General features: G+C 49.6%; 2 protein-coding genes across 3 annotated transcripts in view; one reads left to right on the top strand and one right to left on the bottom strand.

Annotated features, from left to right (window-relative positions):
- The first annotated feature begins 1,174 nt into the window (after positions 1-1,174).
- On the top strand, positions 1,175-3,859 carry GPR135 (G protein-coupled receptor 135). Its single transcript, XM_071426206.1, has one exon. It carries the CDS (start codon positions 1,254-1,256, stop codon positions 2,535-2,537), a length of 1,284 nt encoding a protein of 427 aa, XP_071282307.1. The 5' UTR covers positions 1,175-1,253; the 3' UTR covers positions 2,538-3,859.
- Positions 3,860-13,370: 9,511 nt separating this feature from the next.
- DAAM1 (dishevelled associated activator of morphogenesis 1) overlaps positions 13,371-20,459 on the bottom strand; it is a 97,036-nt gene continuing 89,947 nt past the window's right edge. For both annotated transcript variants that reach the window (XM_071426204.1, XM_071426205.1), the window contains 4 exons: positions 19,546-19,606; positions 18,788-18,919; positions 17,113-17,283; positions 13,371-16,249 (listed from right to left, as the gene is read on the bottom strand). In XM_071426204.1, coding sequence (XP_071282305.1) covers positions 16,040-16,249; positions 17,113-17,283; positions 18,788-18,919; positions 19,546-19,606 — 574 coding nt within the window. In that variant the 3' untranslated portion in view covers positions 13,371-16,039. The remainder of the gene's footprint in view (positions 16,250-17,112; positions 17,284-18,787; positions 18,920-19,545; positions 19,607-20,459) is intronic.

Genomic DNA, 20,459 nt, shown 5'->3' with positions numbered 1-20,459 from the left:
TTAACTTTCAACAGGAGCAGCTGTGTTTGAAAGTCTGAGCCATTACGACCTTTGACTGCTAATTATTTACTGATTTTTGTCCCAGTCCAGGGGCAGCTTGTGCAGCAGAGTGCAGTCAGTGCTTGCTTTGCCAGAGTTCCCCCAGGGAAAAACCAAGCATTTGCAGTGGCAGGAGCAGACCTTCAGACCTCTGGCAGTCTGTCACTTCCACTGTGTCTCTGGATAAAATGGTGCTTGTTAAATGAAGACACTCATGGGAGGAACTGGCACTTGTTAAAAACAAGACATGAAAATGAGAATAATCATCTCATGGAAGCTTGTGCAGCAGAAGGATGCATACTGGTGAACTTAGATAAGGTTGGCACAGAAAAGCCTGGGAGGAATTTCTTCTGTCAGCTTGAAAATAACTTTGTAGCAGGAGGAAACAAAAATCCCCTGATTTATGCAACTGCTGTGCTGCCAATAGAGGTTTTTTAGGATGGTGTCTGGGGCTCCTGCTCCCAGCTTTCCTGTAACTCCCTTGTAAGTCCCATACAGCCTCTGGTCCAGGAGAACAAGAAGTGACACACATATCCTCCGTGCTTGCAGGAGCACACTCTCCCATGATGATGAAAATTCTTCCATGTGTTTTCATCTTCTGGGCATCTCCTGATCAGGCCCCCAGCCTGGCTCCTTGGAAAGAGCTGGGACAGCAAGTCACAAAGCCCAGCACAGGATGTTTGGAGGTTCTTCAGGCATTAACTGGCATGCATCCTTCATTACCTATTCTCTACCCCCATCCCTAAGAAAATTTTCAGGTAGGGGCAGGCAGCTAGAGCATGGATGAGAGTGGGATGAAAGAGTCCTGCTGCCCATGTGGAGGGGGTTCCTGGCCTGATCCCTCAATCTTACACCTGATGATCCCTCAAGCCGCAGCCTGGTGAGCCGGGGTGATGGTCCTGGCCTCCAGCTGAGAGTCTGGGGGCAGCTGGTCCTTCCTGAGGGGCTGGGGGCTGTGCGGAGAGAGGAGCTCACCGGGGCTGCCAGGGGAGGGGCGCTGACCGGGGCTGCCAGGGGAGCACATCTGTGGGGACCCAGGGGATGGTGCCGCTGTGGGCTGCGGTCCCCCGGCCCCACCGCTCGTCTCTAGGGGCTCCGCTCCGCCGCCGCCGGGTCCGGCTGGGCCGGTTCCCCGGGTAACGGCGCCCGAGCGACGTCAGCGGCCGGGGGGGCCGGGAGCGGCGGGGCCTCCGCAGCCGCGGCGGGGCCGGGCCATGAGGCTGCGCATGGAGCCGGCGGCGGCCGTGCCGGGCAACCTCTCCCGCGGCGGCGGCGGCGGCGGCAACGAGAGCGGCGGGGCGGGAGCGGCGGGAGCGGCGGGGTGGTCGGCGGCGGCGCTGGCCTCGCAAGCGGCCGCGCTGCTGCTCATCTTCGCCCTCTCGGCGCTGGGCAACGGGGCGGTGGTGCTGGTGATCGCCCGGCACCGGCAGCTCCGCACGGTCACCAACGCCTTCGTGCTGTCGCTGTCCCTGTCGGAGCTGCTGGGCGCCCTGCTCTGCCTGCCGCTGGCCTTCCTCAGTCTGCTCAGCCGCCCGCCCGGCGCTTGGCTCTTCGGGCAGCGCCTGTGTCTGGCCAGCGCCGCGCTCCACGCCGGGCTGGGCATCGCCGCCACGCTCACCATGGCCCTGCTCTCCTTCGACCGCTACTGTGCCATCGTCCGCCAGCCGCGGCACAAGATGGGCCGGCGCCGCGCCGCGCAGCTGCTGGCCGCGGTCTGGCTGGCCGCCCTGGCGCTGGCCGGGCCCTGGTACGGGCTGGCGGGCGAGGGGCGTCGCGAAGCCCGTCCCGGCGCCTACCGCTGCGTCTACGTGCTGCCCTGGGGCTCCTCGCGGCTCGGGCCGCCCTACGGCGCCGCCCTCATCGTGCTCTGCTACCTGCTGCCCTTCGCCGTCATGTGCTTCTGCCACTTCAACATCTGCCGGGCGGTGCGGCTGGCCGAGAGCCGAGTGCGGCCGCTCACCACCTACGGGCACCTGCTGCGCGCCTACGGGGAGATGCGCACGGCCACCACCGTCCTCATCATGATCGTCTCCATCATCTGCTGCTGGGGGCCCTACTGCATCCTGGGGCTGGCCGCCGCCGCCGGCCGCCTGCCCTTCTCGCCCACCATGGACGCCGTGGCCAGCGGCATGGCCTGGGCCAACGGCGCCATCAACCCCCTCATCTACGCCGCCCGTAACCCAAACATCTCGGTGCTGCTGCGGCGCAGCCGGGAGGGCGGCTACAGGACTAGGAACAACATGGTCGCCTACCTGTCGGTGCCGGGCCGCCCGCCGGAGCCGCGGAGCCGGGCTGAGCGGGTCCGGGAGCGCTACATCAACCGGCACAGCGGGGCCCCGGGCAGCGCCGTGTCCTCGTCCAGCCCGGCCAGCGGGGCAGAGGTGGCCATGTGGGCCTGCAAGACTCCGGCTGTGCTCTTCTGTCGGGATGGGCAGCCGGACACCGTCTCTGAGGCCACCCTGAAGGCCAGAGCAGGCGCCATCGACACCAGCCTCTGAAGGGATGGGGGCCGGCATGGAGGCATCTGGCCCCGGGTGCCTCCCTGAACAAAGTTCTGCTGCTTGGAGCCCTGTGCAGCTGGATTACCAGGAATCTGTGAGGGGACTGTGTTTCTTCTCCACTGTATGAGCTCTGCTTTGGCGACCCCATCTGCGGGCGGCAAGAGCTCCACAGGGAAGGGAAATGCCCCTTCCTTTTCAGCAGGCCTGATGGATGCATCGGTGACAGCCATCGAGCCCAGCCAAGACAGGAGCTGCGAGAACAGGACAGGGTTTGCCCCAGACCTGCAGAAAGTGCCACTGTGAAGCTCCGGGGCTGACACTCCAAACTGACTGAATGACTGTGGGAGCTGTTTGTTCAGTGCCAAAAAAGCAACTGAAAGCTGAGCACTGGCAGCTGGAAGCCACTCTGAAAACACCACACTGTGAAAAACAGCATCATGGCAGGAAAATGTTGCTTTTATCCGTTATATGTGGAAGTGCCAACAGTCATAAAGTCACAGACTGTAGGATGGGCTGAAAAAGTGATCTGTTTATGTGTTGTTGTTTTGGTTTTTTTAATTTAAACTGTGAAGCATAACAAGAAAAGTAATTGTGAAAGGGAAGATGTATGATACTGGGAGGGAAGGAAAGGAAGGTAATACCTCAGGTGTCAGAATTTCAGCAGCCTTTTCTCTTTTTTTGCAGGTACGGTCAACTTAAAATACTATGAATATGAGAAACATGAGTTCCTCAGACAGACTGAAAAGGGTGTGGGCGTAAACTGTGGTGTGCACAAGATGTATGTTTTCTTTTTGAGCTCATCCAGAGTGTCTCTCATCTCCAAGGGTTTTACCATAATTAGAGGAGCTGTGTGAGAGAAGTGTCTGAAAGGAGAGGCAAAGCAGTACCACGTGTTCTCTGTGTGCTCTGCAGCATATGAAAATGTGTATATGCACAGAACAGATATTGTTGTATTGATGGCAGCAATCCATTGGAATACAATATTTAAAAACCAGCTGTTTGCTGTTGAAAAAAAAAAAAGGAAAATAACACCATGGAAATGCAATTGCACAGCATAAATGTGAACGAATTTATCAGTGTAATCTTTTTTTTTCAAGGGCCCAAAGCCTTAAATTAGTATTTTGAATCTGAAATTAAGATTTGGCCTTTGTTTGTCTTTGCCAGAGTTTAGTGTGAGACAGTATTTTTCCTTGTACAGGCTTTAAAAATACAGTGTTTTGGTTTTGCTGGATTTTTCAGCTGTTTGTGTGACGCAAGTGAACGCTCTATCATTATTTTGTAAGTGAAGAAATAAATTGTCTTTTATGCAGGAAATGAAAGTGTCTCAGTCTGGCATCATTCTCAGGCCAGCCTTGGGATGGGAACTCCTGTAAAAAATTGCCAGATGAATGATAGCAGAGAGACCTAATTGTTGTGAAATTTTAATGCAGCTGGTTTCCATGCTGTAAGCATTACTGTAACTTTCTTCTCTGATGCTCCTGAAGCCCATGAGGGAAAATCTGACCCTTGACTACTCAGCACTGCTAATTTGCCCTGCAGCTAGTGGGTTTTGCAGTGTTTCCTTGCTGTGTTTCAGAAAGAAGCTGTGCAGAAAGCCCACAGCTCTGCACAGGAGCTGTTTGACAGTGAGTGAGCACGGGTGGCTTGTTGGGAGGGCAGGAGAGGAATTCCTGGCACAGCAATGCCTGGCTAAGTGTAAATGGAAAGGGGTGGTTGTGAATGATGAGGTTGGATTGAACTCTTGCCTGGGTAGCTGCAGGTGGTGGTAACAAGGAGATTGGTGGGGGATAATTGATCATGCAGAGCATAAGGCTGAAAGCCCTGGAAAGGGTGGTGCTGCTCCTCTCAGTGCCTGGCTCTGGCCACCTTCCCTGTCCCTTCTGTCCCCACCACCCCAGCTGACTCAGGCACTGATTCCCTCTTTTTCATGCTGGTTTCCTTTTCTACTGATTTGATGCAGCACAGGCCAGGGAAGCTCCTCTGTGGCAGTCAGGTATGGCAAGGGAGGGATTGGGGATGTCAGGACTGAAGGAGCTGCACTGGGAGTGGAAATAACACAGCTTTCTAGGAAAGTGGTGGTGAAGCTGCTATAACACAGGTTTCAACATATTTTTAACAAGCTCAGGCTGGTGCATGTTAGTCTTGCATGTGAGGAATTGAAGGAGGGCAGCTGGCTGTGGGCTTGGAGGCATCACAAATTGGCACATTTCTGTGAAAAGCTAACGTGGGCTGTAGCAAGGGGAGATTCTTGACCTGATCCTTTTTGACATGGACCTGCTGCAGCTTCAGTAGAGAGGCAGCTTGTGTTTCAAAGCTGTGCCTGGCCAGTGCTCCTCATCATCACAGAATCATGGAATCATTTCACTTGAAAAAGGCCTCTTAGGTCATCAAGTCCCAGCACTGCCAAATCCACCACTAACCCATGTCCCTAAGTGCCACACCTACATGTCTTTTAAATGCCTCCAGGGATTGTGACTTTACCACTTCCCTGGGCAGCCTGTACCGGTGTTTGGCAACATTTTCTGTGAAGGTATTTTCCCTAATATCCAATTTAAACCTCTTCTGCTGCAACTTGAGGCATTTTCATCTGGTCCTGTTATTGTTACCTGGGAGAAGAGACCAACTCCATCTGGCTACAACCTCTCTTCAGATAGTTGTAGAGAAGTTCCTTCCAAACCTCCTTTTCTCCTGGCTAAACACTCCCTCAGCCACTCCTAACATCACAGCACTGTTGAACAAGTCAGGTACATAGGTCTCTACAGCCACATTTTTAAAAGTGTATTTTAAAAAAACAACCCCAAATGGTCTTAACTAAGCCAAACCAAAGGTTGCAGGCTGCCTACCAAAACAGTCCTTGAAATGCTGCTGTGTCCCAGCTCTGCTGCAGGTTGCTGCTTCTCACCCAGCACCAGAGTGGGTGAGAAATTCTGTCCCTGCACCTTACCATGGGGCTCCATGTGTTCATCTGGGAGCAAGAAACCAGTGGATTGAGCCACTGTTTTACTCCAGCTCTGAAAACTCTGCCCTCTGTGGTTGCAGCTGCTTGTTCTTGGGTGAGAAAACATTGCAGCAGGTGGCTCCTGGCCAAGCCACCATGGGACATCACCCCCACATCTCCCACGTGCCCATGCTGGTGTCACCCCACTCAGAGATCCCCTTTTTCTCTGAAGACAGGAAGACACTGATGTTTTAGACACTACAAAATGGGCTCTGAGGCTCCAACCCTCCAGCTTCTTTCCTTTTTCCTCCCTTGAGATGAGCCTGGACAAAGCAAATTGCACAAATCTTATTTGCTCAAGGATATTGGGACATATTTTAGCAAACCAATAATCACGAGGATTATTCAGTGCAGGATATTCAGCGTAGGAGAAAGAGGAGTTCAAGTGATTTGAAGGCCAGTTCAGCCCTGGATACTGGAGACAACTGCAGTCAAAGGCAAATTAAAAATGAGTCTTTGGGCTCTTTAGTCTCTTGTTGACTTTCCAGTATATTGAAACCCTCAGTTCAAGAGTACCTTGCTATTTGGCAATGATAACATGCCACTGACTGAACTAATGCATTATATCTTAGAAGGAAAACATTGTCTTGATGAACGACAAGCATTTTAGAAAGTACTCCTCCAACTGCATGCAGTGGTAGTTTTCCTGCTGATTTAATCATCAGATTCACTCAAGTAGTTATTTTCCACTCCCTTCCTAATCTGTGGATGAGGCCTCTGTTCAAAGCAAATACTGTGTGCATAACTTAGGAGCTGGGAACAATTAGCAGTCCAATTAGCAGTATTTACAAGTGACAGCCAGATGGGCTGTAATAGCTGCCATCAATCACCAGAACGGGGAGAGCTCAGGAGTTTGAAATACCCCATTGCCGCCTCTCTTTCAGCGCTGGTGTTGATTCCTGTATCCAGCAGGTGCCAGCAGAGACCTCAGCAGCCAGCAGAGCTATCCCATCAATGATCCTGAGAAAAGCTTTTCTGTTAATGAGATCAACCCTCAGAACTGCTGCTTCCCAAATGTGAGCACTCAGGGTAAGGGTTGTGACTGATGCCCAAAGAGCACCTCACCAAAACTTATTTTGAAAGACATATTCAGCACATGCTGCTCTTTGGGAAGTTTGTTGTACAGGCTGAAATGAATAATTTGGAAAGCACATCAGAAAAGTGGCATTTTGTGAATGCAGGCCAGAGCTGCAGAGCTGCAGCCTGGAGGGCTGGTGAGATCAGTCCCAGTGCTGGCAGAATGCTTTGCTCAGCAGCACAGCTGCCTCTGCTCTCTGGATGCTTTTGTATTTTCACATGATGACTCTGATTATTAATAATAAATGGGTGCACATCTAGATCTGCTTGCAAAGCATTACAGAGCCACAAAGTGCTAGTAAAAAAGATCCCAAGTCCTTCAGGAGGAATAACTCACAATAAGATGCAGTCTTGGGGGATCTATGCCCAACTGCACAGTGTTGCTTTGCTGCTGCAAGCCCTGGGCTTGCCATGACCAGTGGGGTGAGTTCCAGTGGCTTCACTGGGGCTGAATGTGGGAGGACAAGGCCAGCCCTCCCTCCTAGAGCATGGCCAGCCCTCCTGTGCTCCCAGTTTGCAGTGGAGTGATGGGTTTCAGGGCCATGCTGCTGGCAGGACACTACCTGAGTGCTGAAGCATCCAAATCACCACAGCCAAAAGTGCTTGGGCAGCAGCTCAGCCTTTCTAGGTATTTTTTTTCCCTAGGAATTCACTGCTGTAAGAAGCAGGGGGAAAAGTGATGAGGGGAGAGACAGACTGTGAATCCCTCTTAGTGGCATGAAATGGATGAGTCACAGGGGAAATCAAAGTGAAAGCAGCAGAAACCCCAGGGCACAGCACTGAGACCTGCACTAATCTGTCTGGGGAGTCATGGATGAGCTCAGCCATGAAGACCCCAGGGGGCGGTGACAGAAGGAAATTTAACAAGGAGGGCTGTGTGCTGGGCTGTTTGTACTGGGTGGCAGAGCACACCAATGTGCCCACAGGCTCATTGGTGATCATTAGAGATGAGTAGGATCCAGCTGTGATTCAGCAGAGGAAGTAAATTCACCCTCAGAGGAACTGCTTGTTATTTGTGTTATTTCTTGACTGCTGGCACTGAGCTCCTCCAGGCTCAGCTGTTTTCACAGAGGCAAGCACTGCCAGAAGCCCACAAAACCAACCAGGGAACAATTTCTGACTACTTGGGATCCTTTTTATACATCCACTATTCTTGCCTTTATTTTTAATCTTATCTCTTGCACAGTCAGTTCAGAAACTAAGGGAACATCAAAAGGTAATCATAAAGGTAACAAAGTTTTTTAAAAGCTTTGTTTAGACTAGAGGATTGTGCCTTTCCTCAGGGGCCTTTTGTTGTGTGCACTGAAGAGTTAAAGGTGTTTGCAAACCACAGAGCTCCACACATTTGCTGTCCCTCCAGGCATGGAGACACCCCTTCTTGCCACCATAAAGAAAAGCAGAAAGATGCAGCTGTGATGACTTTGGGGAAATCATTTAGGAAAATGATATTCCTCAGTTTCTGGGATGGAGATTAGGAGTGGAAATAGTGCTGATCAGCCTTCCACATCTGGAGGAACATCCATGTTTCTCCCAGGGACCAGAGCAAGTCTGGCTGGAGGCAGCAGGGATATCTCCTCCTGCTCCTGCCAGCAGCTCTGATGCAGAGGCTTAAACACTTTGGGTAGTGCCTGGGGCCTTGGACAGAGGGATTCACTGAGGGATTCACACTCAGAGCAGGTGACAATTGTCCCCGTGTTGGGGCTGCACATGGACACTAGGATGGCTCCTATGTGAGGTTATGGAAAACACCAGGCTAGCCCAGCCCAGCCCACTCCCATCAGAGAGCAGCTGGGAGGATGCTGGTGCTTCAAAACCCCTCTGGATGAGCCCTACAAATTTACATACACCCCCAGGCTCATCTACCCTCAGGGTAGCTGTGGACAAAACCAGCAAAATAAATTTCTCTGAAATTCATCCCGCCCTCCCAGCAATTCCCTCATGACCCCATAACTGAAATTTGCTTACCTGATTTAGCAACATACTCTGACCTAATCTCAGCATCAGGGATGAAAAATGCTCTGAGTAATCAGGTCACTTGTTTTTTCCAGTGGAATCTAATGTGCTGCAGCACTTGTGCCTGATCTGTGCCTGTGGCTTCCGTGCTCAGTCTGGTGCATTTTACAGAACATTTGGTAATACAGCATCCCTGAGGTCATGTCAAGTTCTGAATACAGCATCTGAATTGTGGAGTCTTTACAGAAAATGTAACTCAAATGGTGATTGCCTCCTGCTATTAAATTGGAAAGATTTGCCATAGAAACCAGGCCTTGCCTGAGTGCTCTCACTGATTTCACAGCAAAAAGGGTTTTAGGCAATGATCAGGAACTGGACAAAGCACAAAACTGGAACTTCCTTATTTCTTCCTTATTTTCCTTGAGCCCAGGGGATGCTCTGCACAGAGCCTGGCAAAGTAAAGCCATGTCAAAGTGGACAGCACAAATTCAAGCAGATGGAAAAGCTGCTGGCACCCCTCAGCACCCACAGCCCAGGTAAAGGCAGGGGCACTGTCCCAGCCCAGCTTACAGCAGTGTCCTGGCAGGCCAAAGCCATGGGTTAGACAAAGCTGTGTCCTCCAGACTTGCTGTGCTGGTGCCCAGGATAATCCTGGGTTAGAGCAGCTCTGCTTGCTGCTGCCCAAAGCCAAAGTGGGTTCATCCTGCCCCTCCTGCAGAGCCACCCCTGAGCTGAGAGCACGTGAGCAAATATTGGAATATGGGCCAGCAAAGAAAGGAATGGAAAAATGGCAATTTCAATGACTTGCCTTCACAAAATTGCTCTGAGAACTGGGAAACTCCAGCTTAATTTCAAGTTCTTTGCAGTGTGACAACAGAGTGCATACAAAATGTGGAAACCCAGGGCACTGGGAATATTTCTGTGTCTGCTCTGGGGTGCCCTGACCCCCAGGGAGCACTGACTTTGACCCTCATCCATGGAGAAAGTTTCCCAGACTTCAAGATAGACTGGAATCCACTAAAGAGTGAAATAGATTATAGAGAATAGTGTAGGTGTATCACTCGGTGAGAAATTGAGGTTTTGGGATTTTTAGTCTGTTGTGGATGGAAGCAAGATGGAGGGCACAGGGTGTCATCATGGGTGTCTTCTTCATGCTTCTTCTTCCTCCTTCTTCATGGGTTTGGGTGGCATTTTGTACTTGGGCAGAAAAGTCCTCAATGGGTGCTCTTGGGGATCAGTTATTGGGTTAAAATGGAAAATAATCCAGGTGTCAGTTCTTAATTGGATAGTTTAATCTTAAAAGCCCTTGGAACAAGAGATTGTTGGCCATTTTGTGCCTTCTAATGAAAAGCTGCAGAACTCATGGTTGTGAGACTGTTTTACTGATAAGAAATAATAAACACCTGAGTCTGAACATGAATTACTGTCTGGAGTGCCTTCAGTGCAGACCCAGAGAAACCCACAACTGGAACCCCAGCAGAAAGCTGGGTAGGAACAGGCTCCCAACACAAACCCTGGCACTGGGGTGAGCCCTGGGACACTGCAGTGCAGTGGGGCATTCTGTGGTAATTTCAAAAGCCATGGAAGTAAGTTCAGATGACCCATGAAACTGTTCTGAGTTACTTTATTGCATTTTTGGTGCCTGCACATGCACACCCTAAGCATCCACCTGAAGGTTGGGCATTGCCAAAAGTCACAGAGAAGCCACAGGCTGTGACCTTCAGCTGACTCGAATTACAATGGAGAGAATTAAAATTAGCCCTCCTCAACCATGCTGGGGGAAAACTTCCATAGAAAATTTAGCATGAGAACTTTTCAGATCGCAGTCGAGATCGCAGAGGAAAACAAGAAGCAGAATTTATTTTGTACTTGACAGCACTAAAATGCTGAAGGTGGAAAGAGCCAGCAGATGGCAGAGCAGATGCTCTGCCTTTGCTGAGGCTCCGGTGGGGCCCGGCAGCACGGGATTTCTCCCTGGCTTACCTGCACACTCTCAGCAAGCCTGGTTTAAGGCTAAAAATGGCAAAAAACGCTCAGAGGTTTCAGGTCAGAGCACTCCTGATTCAAACAGAGAACTTCTCCTTTGCACATGCATCTGTTGGAGGACCCTAAGCAATGCCAGGAACAGAGCTCACAGGAGAGATGTCTGCAGGATTTGCTGCAGGAGATGGAGATGGGGCTCATCCCCTCCCTCCTGCATCCATCACCCTTGTGTCCTCTTGGCCTCTCCTGTCTCCCCCAGAAGCCAAGCTTGAAGAATGTTTTCACCCAAAGCACAGGCTGATGAAATAACCAGCTTTTATGGGAGTTTAGAATCATAGAATTGTTTGGAATCACAGAATCATTTAGATTGAAAAAGATTTCTAACATCATTTAATCCCCATTCCCCCAGCACTGCCCAATCTCACCATTAACCATGTCCCCAGGTGCAATATTTACATGGCTTTTAGATACCTCCAGGGATGGTGACTCCACCACTGCCCTGAGCAGCCTGTTCCAATGTTTGGTAACTCTCTGGACAAAGAACTTTTCTCTAATATCCAATCTAAACCTGCCTTGGCATAACTTGAGCCTTTCTCTTGTCCTGTTTTTTGTTACCTGGGAGAAGAGATAACTTCCACCAGCTCCACCCTCCTGTCAGGGAGCTGTAGAGAGTGAGAAGGTCCCTCCTGAGCCTCCTTTTCTCCAGGCTGAGCCTCCCCAGCTCTCCCAGTTGCTCCTCATGAAATTTGACATTGAACATCAGACCTGACATTGGACTGCCTGTCCTGTGGCAGTCCCTGCACAAGGACTGCAGATTTGATCAGGCTGTGTGAAAATGAAGATAAAGCCATAAATAAAATTTCAGCCATAAATAAAAAAGTGCAGATTTACCCCAGAGCATCTTTTTGAAGTGCGACACAGGGGCAGTAGCAGTGGGGACAGGTCCCACAGCACAGGTGGGAGCAGAACTGGCAACATCCCTGCTTTGCTTACCCTTTCCCTCCTCCAGCAGGGATATCAAAGCCTGACAGGTCCATTGGGCCCACGGTCCCCTTTTTTGGGATTAAATAAATAGTCCAGAATTCCAGCAGAGTGGCTGCCCAGCAGGATGGGAGCTGGCTGTGTCTCCCCATCTGGCTGTGCCTGCCCTACTTGCTGAGCTGAGCTTTGCATGCAATGCTGCACTGCTGCCCTGCCTGCATCAGGCATTGCCACAAGCCCTTGACTCATCTTCTCCCAGCTGGGGGAATGCCAGGGGTGACAGGCTGAGTGCAGGAGGTGACACCTGCCACTGCTGTGGCCGCAGCCCTGGGCAGCAGGGAAAGCTGCCAGGCTGGAGCAGAGCACAGCCAGGGCTGGCTCAGCAGGTTTGGTGCCACCAACCTGGGTGGCCCCACGATGGGACAATTCCTCCAGGAGCGCCGTGCCCGGCAGCTTCCCTGGCACCAGCGGGTCTGGGCAGGTTTGGACCATCCAGAACACAAGGGTGTGCTGGCTCATGGCTGTGAGAGGAGGCAACAGCCTCCAGGATTTGGGGCACAGGAGCCTTTTTTCAGGTGAAAAGCCAGACAGCCAGGACATCAGTGGACATGGGCTCACACAGCACACGTGTGCCAGTCCAGCACAGTGCCCATCCTGGCCCCCTTTCCCCTAGGATAACAAACATTGTATCTGCAATTTGTATTCTTAAACAATAGATGCTGCTAATCCAGCCATGTGGAAGGGTTTGAAGTTGAGGAAGCTTGAAAGTTACCAGGATAGTTTTTCCCATCGAGTATCTTGCTTCAGTAAAAAGCTGTGTCCTGACCTTGCTCACAGCCACCCTGCCCCCTGTGTCACACAATGGCGTGGCCAGGAAACCTGCAATCTGCCACAAACTAGAATTTCAGGTCCTCATTGGTTTGTGGGGTTTGGCCAGCTTGTTCCCATCTATTTATGGACAAACCCCAAGCAGCCTTACGCTGGGGACACGGGGATTTATGATGGGAAGAGAAGTTGAAGCTATTCCTGTTTTCCTTGGGTCCTATCACCACCCAGCCCTGGGCTGCTTTCCCATGGCATCACCAGCCCACGACTGCCAGGGTTGGTGATGGAATCTGTGCTCCCTGCCAGCCCCAATCCAAAATGGGAAGCCCATGGGTCAGAGCACAATGCAGATGCTCCCATTGGCACAGGCAGCGGGGTCTGGGGGTGTCTCTGAGTGCTGCAAACATCACTCAAGAGCGTTGGAAAAATAAAGTAACACAGCCTTGATGGAAAGGTGTGTGGGAAAGGAAAAGCTGAGCAGGAATAAGCCAGCAGGGGTTTGGGCTACTGCCAAGGAAACATCACTAGATAGGCTAGCTAGAGGCACAGTGGCCAGCCCAGCCAGCACTTCTCTTGGAAAAAGGGACAGAATCCAATCCCATGATACAAATCTGGCTGCTGCCTCAATGCAGGATCCTGGAAAAGCCCCAGTGGGCTTTTGGAAAAATTCCCACCGAGGTGGGAACAGACATCAGCAACAACAAAACGAGGAGAACTGAATGGGTTCACCAACGGGGAGGCATTTCAGAACCCACATGTGGGTGGCAATGAGGACACTGCAATCCTGGAGGGTGGAAAAACCCAGCTACCTTAACCCAGCAGGGTGGAAAAACCCAAATCTCCTAAAACCCAGCACTCAGGGCAAGGGTGAAGGGGTTATCACCTGACCCCAGAAATGCCTGCAAACACACCCAAAAAAGAACAATCCTCAGAGAGCCTCTTTTTCAACACCTGCCTCAATTCCTAATTATCCCATTTTTTTTCCCCTAAAAAATAACTCAGGCTCTGCCGTGTACACTCACCAAAATTGTTTTGCTTTATTGCATATTGCCATCTTAGAAAATGTACAGTCTCATAACATTACACAGCATTTCCCACTAGCTAGAACTACTAACATCCTTGCACCTAACAGACTACCTTAGTCACTACGAAGCTAATAAGGTCCAAGACATAAACTTTTGTTTACAAATCATTATGGATTTTTTTGTTGTTTTGTTTTTGGCATTATTAAAAAAAAAAATCATCTTTAAAATACACACCCAAGAGAAAAGAGTGGCTACTTACACCAGCACCAATCTAAAAGTAGTTTTCGACAATGGCACATGGAATTACCTGCACACAGCCTTTGTATTTATTTATAGAGATATAATATTTTTTTCTTTTTTCTTTTTTTTTTGAAAGAAAACAAAGAAATGGCAAAATCAGCCTGATAATCAGGCTGTTGTAAAACAATTTAAAAATAAAAACAACCCGAGAGGTTTGGAAGGGCAAGAGGAAATCTGTCAGGAAAGGTCCTGATGTGGCACTGGGGTTGCAGAGGCAGGAGCCGGGGTGGGTGCTGGCACCCAGGGACCCCGGGAGGAGATTGCCCTTTCTGACCCCACCACCTGCCCAATTAAACACGTGTGACCAACCATTCCTTAAACCATCAGAAGCCAAACTTTTTCTTTTTAACCTTTTTTTTTTTTCCTTCTTATTTTATATATTTTCAATTCCCCCCATAGTCCATTCCCTCAATTGTATCAGCCCCATTTTTTTTCAGCCATAAATAAAAAATATAAATAGAGGCACTTTAGTTAAGGAATAGTATTATCATTACCTTTTGTCTTTATTTCCCCCTCCTTCTTAAAGCAAAGTGCTTAACTCCACCTTTGAACATAATCTGCAGGTTTTGCAGCTGCTTGGCTATGAGGTGCTGGACCTTATTTTTGCACTTACCTGCTTTATTTATTACTGTTTTAAATGCTACTCAGAAAGTTTTTTTTTTCTTTTTTCTCTTTTTTTTTCTTCTTTTTTTTTAAACCTACAGTGCGTTAAATGTTGCAATGAAGAAAAGAACAAAATGGTAAAACCACAGCTCTTGACAACTCTGCTTCGAGAGAGATTTCACAGCTTTCACTCAGCACACAGACCCCACGGCCTTCTGGTGCTTAGAACCATATTTTTTTTTATACAAATTAGTTTAAACAGCACTTTTGCTATACAGTACATATAGTTAACTGACATCCCATACCCACCAGTAATACCGATTATCTGACAAAAAAAAAAAAAAGAACAACCAACCTTGTTTCAAATAGTGTTAATATCTAGTGCAACAGGGACAAACTCATCTCTCCACAGGAAAAAGAACAAACAAACAAAAAAAAAAGATCACAAAAGTATTGGTGGTATAAAAAGGTTTTGTTTTGCTTTCTTAAAAAACATACCACAAATAAATAAAAGTAAAAAGTAACAGTCCTCTATATAATCAGCATAATTTAAGAATAGAAATGTTAATATGTTAATGGTGGTTATTTTTTATTCTCCAATTCTTAATTTTCTAAACCCTTAAATTATTACTCCCTGAGAGCTCTGAATTACTTTTATTATTGGTTTTTTTTGTCTTTTTCTTTTTTTTTTGGACTGACATTTGACAGGTAGTTCTGCTTACAAATTTGCAATGACAATGAACAGCAAACCAGTCAAAAAAAGGACCTGGCTAAGAGACGAGTGTTTCTTGGCATCACTGCTTCTGTGTGTCCGAGAAAGAAAAAGGAAAAGAAGGCAGGTGAAAGCTGCTGGGTTTTACCCCAACCCCTTTGTATTTCAGAGACCTTTGGTCCTGACCCACCTTGACAGAGGATACAGTTTGTCCCATTGAACAGAAAGCAAGAACAAAAGTTACAACGCAAAAGTTTATGCTCTTCGTCTCCTCCGAGAACCGAACCTTTCCCACCGTCTTGGGCCAGAAAACGTTGCAAAAGTATAAATACATCAGTGTGGCGTTACAGCGAGAAGCACTTTGGGGTAAAGTTTGTCCTTTAGCAAGGTGGCAGCAGGAGGAAAAAGAGCATTTCCCAAGGATGACGGCAAGAGCATCGCTGGGAGCACCCGCGGCGCCGAGCTCGGGAACCGGCGCGAACGCGCAGATTGCGAGTTTCTCAGAATAATCACAACAATGAGAGAAAACAAACAAACAAACAAACAATGGATTAAAGTTCAGTCAACTTTGCTTTTTTTTTTTTTTTTGTCTTTTCTTCTTTAAACCGCTCGGCTTGTGTGCAAGGCGTCCCCTGCAAGTGGCCCTGGGGGGTTCTGAGCAGGAGAGCAGCAGGAGGCAGCTTCCCCGTCGGCTTTGGGACCATGGGGACAACCGGCGGCTTGGGGTTGGGTCCTCTCTTGCTCCACGGACGTGGCATTGTGCTTGTGCATGGGGAGAACTACTTTTTGGAGTGGGGAGGAGGTGGTGCTGGCACTGAGCTGCCCACACACCTCCCTCCACACCCCCGACCCGACTATTTACACAGTATCTACACACACGCACTGCCCGTGCGGGGGACAGAGAGCGTGCCACTGTTCCGCTTGGAATCGCAAGGCAGTGTCATGGAAACAACGAAAAACCAAAAAAAAACCCAAAAACCACAGCCACTTCAGAAAGACTGACCCACGTGTCTTTTGCTGGGTGTTGCTGTCAGTTTGTTTCTCAGAAGTTGAGCTTGGTGACGGGCCTCTCGCGGCCGCTCTCGGCCAGCTGGTTGGTGATGCGCTTGCGGTTGCGCTTCAGCTTGGTGAGGTCCTTGTCGAAGACTTCCCCCGAGCGCAGGGCAGACACCAGATCATCGAACTCGCCGCTCTCCTCCCCGCTCTCCTTGGCCTTCCTGGCCTTGCGCTCCCGCTCCCGCTGCTCCTTCAGCTGCAGGCCGTGGTGGAGGGGGGAAAGAAGGCAGCTCAGTCTCACAGAGGTGGTTGTGGGGGTGCCCAGCACATGCGTGCTGATCCTCAAACTCGTGGAACTCAAGGGCTGTTTCCCACCCCAGTGCTTAGCACATGAGAGCTGGTCACAGTTATTGATAGACTACATCCCTGGATGTGCTCCAAGGCCAGGCCGGACAGGGCTTGAAGCAACCTTGTCTAGGGGAAGGGCTCCAAGCTCGCAGTGAGGGGGTTGGAATTACAACTAGATCACTTCCAATCCAAACCATTCTATGATTCTGAGATTCTGTGATAAAACCCATGGGCTGAGGGTCACAGCCCCATGGCTGCTGCTCATGGATCCCCAAACTCATGGAACTCAAGGGCTGTTTCCCACCCCAGTGATTAGCACATGAGAGCTGGTCAGGGTTATTGATAGACCATATCCCTGCTCCAAGGCCAGGTTGGACAGGGCTTGAAGCAACCCTGTCTAGTGGAAGGGGTCCAAGCTCACAGTGAGGGGGTTGGAACTAGGACTAGGTCACTTCCAGTCCAAAGCATTCTATGATTCTGAGATTCTGTGATAAAACCCATGGGCTGAGGGTCACAGCCCCATGGCTGCTGCTTGTGGGTCACAGCAGCTGACAGACAGCACCAGCTCTGCTGCACATTTCAGCTGCAAGACCTCCCCAAACCAAGGTCATTAATCAAGTAGTGAAAAGCCATTGGGTCTGAGACCACAGAAGCTCCCTTCCCAGCCTTCAGTGCTGCCTGTGCCACCCTGACCACCGTGGGGACATCATGACACTGTTGCCACTCCCAGATGCCCTGGAGGTGCTGCCAGACTTGCTGGTGTGTGCTCACCTGTGCCTCCATGCGTGCCCGGCGCTCCTCCTCCTCCTTCCTCTTCCTCATGTTCTCGTTCTCCTGCTTGGCCTCTGTCACAGCTTGAAGGAACTGGTCAAAGATGCCAAAGAATTCGTCAGGCTGCATTTTGTCTGTGTCTTCTCCAAAGTGCTTCACAGCCTTGGAAAACTGGAAGAGAGATGACAGGGGTGCATCAGTTTTGGATAAATCCACTGGACTGGTGAAACTTTCAACCTGATGGAGCAGAGTGAAACACTCCCAGCAGCCATGGCACACAGCAGGGCTTTGCCTCATCAAGCCTTGATTTAAAGCTGAAATAAATCACCTGATGTGTTACCTGTTGCCCTGCAAGACCTGGATCACTATCAAGCCCCCTCTCCCCATCTTGCCTCTGGCTCTGCTGAGCCTCCCCTGCCCCAGCTCCACTTTATTAACTAAGCAGCAGTAAAAACAAGGAAGCAAAATATTGTGGGACTGAAGACATAAAACTAATAGTAAACACGGCAGGGGAAGGGAAACTTGCACTTTTAAGTTTTTCTTTGAAGTATTTTTGGGGTATTATTTATCATTGCCACATGCTCTGCTATTGAAACCAAATGTGTTGGTGAAACTTCTAACAGAGATTTCTGCCCAGGCTCAGGCACAGCCCTGGGCAGGGAAATAAGGGAGTTTTCCTGCCTCTTGTGCTGTTTGCACACCATTAATGTGAGGGAGTCGAATGAGGCCGTAGCAGAGGTCAGGACAGGACATCCACAATCTGCCAACATGTCCCAGTCCCCAAGCAGCCCCCGAGTTGTCCTTGGGACTGACACTCTTTGTTCTCACTTCCAGTCTGAAGGAGACTCTTTGTGCAGAGCAAGTTTGTTAAAACTGTGAAGGCACATTCTGGAGATAAGCACGCTTAAAAGAAAAGAAAAACAAAATCAAAGCACCAACAGATTTATTAGTTGCTTTGATATTGCAGGGTAGACCAAGAGGAACATTTTTAAAGCCTGCCTGTATGATTTAGTTTTATTTGCAGGGGTGCCCCTGGCTCTTCAAAAGACATTTAGTGCATTTTTATTTCTTTGTTTACTTAAGAGACTTAACACTTCAAGATGCAGGGAGGAATCTGAGAAGTGCCACTATATAAGTCAATATAATTGAGGTTAATCTTGCTGATTTTAATCAAGATATTACAATTCTCTGGTTGTTACTAAAGATTCTGGTGGGGGAGGGAAGGCTGAAAATGCTCTCCTGATGTGATATCAAGTTTATAAAACAGGGATGTTTCTGCTTTCCTAAGAGAAAACAGAAACATAATTTGAATCTGGACATGTGTTTAAAAAGCAAAGAGCTGGAGCACTCCACACAGCCCATCCCTTACAACAACCATGGAAAATTGCTTCAGAGTGGGCTTCCACAGATGCTGGGGACCATGACCAGACCTTCTCCTCCAGACCCAGCCAAGCCAGCAGAAGATGATACACTTTTCAGAGCATTTGCCACCACTCCTAACTCACTGCAGAGAGTATCTGGGTACCACCAGCAGGCCTGGGTTAGCCATGGCCTCAGGGAGGTCCATGATAATGCCCCAGCACGGGTCAGGAGGACAATTCCAGCTGGGTACAGCCAGGGAGAAGGAGGTGAGGCTGAAAAGCTGCTCATATCTCAAGGACTTTGGCGGCCTTACCAGCTCTTTTGCTTCCATCAGGAGATCTTCGACATCCGAGAAGCTGAAGCTGGCCAATGTGATGAACTGGCTGACCACGGACACAAACTTGTCCCCTGCCTGCTGAACCTGGGACTTCTGGAAGTCCAACTCCTTTGGGAGAGAAAAAAAAAAGGTAAATCTGGTCAGGCCCTGGCTGATGAGGGACACAAATACCACTGGCCTCTGGTAGTGGCATTGGGAGTGTGCCTGAATCAGTGCCAGGGGTTCTGCTGGCACCACCACTGCTGCTCCCCCTGCCATGCATGACACCCTGGATTACACTGCCTCAAGTGAGCTTTTAAGGCAAATCCTGCAGGAAAGCTTATGGGAACAGGATAATTGAGCAAGACAGTGAGTCCTCTGGGATACCTCCACCATTTCATCAGCACTCCAGCTGTGCTGCAGAAGTGCTCCCCAACTCTCAGTGCTTTTACAGCCAAGGGGAGACTCCACTGCACATCACAGGAACTCCTTGGGCATCATCACTAGGCTTACTCAGCCTCCCTTGATGCATCAGACATAAACCATGAGTGTGCCTCATCACACATGGTAACTTCAGTGCCAGAGCAGCCCTGAGAGGACAGGCACAGGTGCAGGGCAGGAAGGAAAGGCAAACACATCTCCAGGATGTGAGATAAAAGCAGCTTCACTGGGAGCTCCCTGGCCTGTCTCCCCAAGGAGGGATGCAGTGCTGCTCAGAGCCAGGCTGGACTATACTTGATTTAAATAATACTTACAGTCTCCACTGCTCTCAGGCCACTTCTCAGAGTGTTTATTTCTTTCTCCAGCTCAGTCATGCTGTTGGAAATAGCAGGACGTTAATTTTCAGCTTTTCCCAGCAAAATCTACAGCTCTCTGACCAACTTGACCATGGTTTTCCCACTGAAAAGACCCCAACCCTGCCCACATTGCCTCCATTTTGCAGATCAGCGTGTCTCAAGCAGCAAATCAGGCTGACAGCCTCTAAGCTGGGACTATCTCACAGTGGCTGCAGCTGCTTGCTTCAAAGCAAAGCACTTTTCTGTATTTTTAATCAAGGGGACTGCCCAGGTTTAGCAAGCTCAGCAGCCTCCAGCCCTCTCCAAGTGAAAGGATGGCTCAGGAAATCTGTGCTGGGCACAGATTTTTCTCCAGATCCAGCAGTAGATGATGTCATTATCCCAGTGCACAGAGGAGAGTTATTCAGGGTACCATGGCTGGGTGAACACCAGGCAAAGCATCCTTCCAAGGAGGAGCGAGCCTTTCACAAAGGGAGACAGCCCAAGTATAGAGAAATCAAAATAAATCACCATGTCTGGCACTGCCTTTGTTTACACAAGGCTCAAGCCCCTGATGAGCTTCAAATTCAAATGCTTATGGGTTTCTACCACTACTATGTTAAGGGAAGCTTTCTCACAAAGCCTCAGTGACCACAGGCTTGATGCCTTTCCAGGGGTGTCTGTGCGAGGGCTGGGGTCCCTGGAAATGCTGATGCTGGGTCATGGGGCAAGCATTCCTGGCAGGTTTAGTCTGGGAAAATGCAGTTTTGGGAGCTCTGTGCTCCAGCAGTTCATTACTACTGGTGGGATTGACAGAGGCAGCAATTTCTGCTTCACAGCTGCAGGACTGGGGGGAATTCAGGGTTTTCCAGAGCTTTAGAAACTTTTTGGTT

Source organism: Agelaius tricolor, unplaced genomic scaffold (assembly GCF_023055355.1).
Source record: "Agelaius tricolor isolate 1412-34295 unplaced genomic scaffold, bAgeTri1.0.p SCAF_5, whole genome shotgun sequence".
In the NCBI taxonomy this organism is placed as follows: domain Eukaryota; kingdom Metazoa; phylum Chordata; class Aves; order Passeriformes; family Icteridae; genus Agelaius; species Agelaius tricolor.
The sequence above is the reverse complement of the archived record's forward strand: the minus strand, read 5'-3'. Positions and strand labels throughout refer to the sequence as shown.

Bases quoted from the DNA above. Each gene is read 5' to 3' on its own strand.
- GPR135 (XM_071426206.1), top strand. From the start codon at position 1,254: ATGAGGCTGCGCATGGAGCCGGCGGCGGCCGTGCCGGGCAACCTCTCC.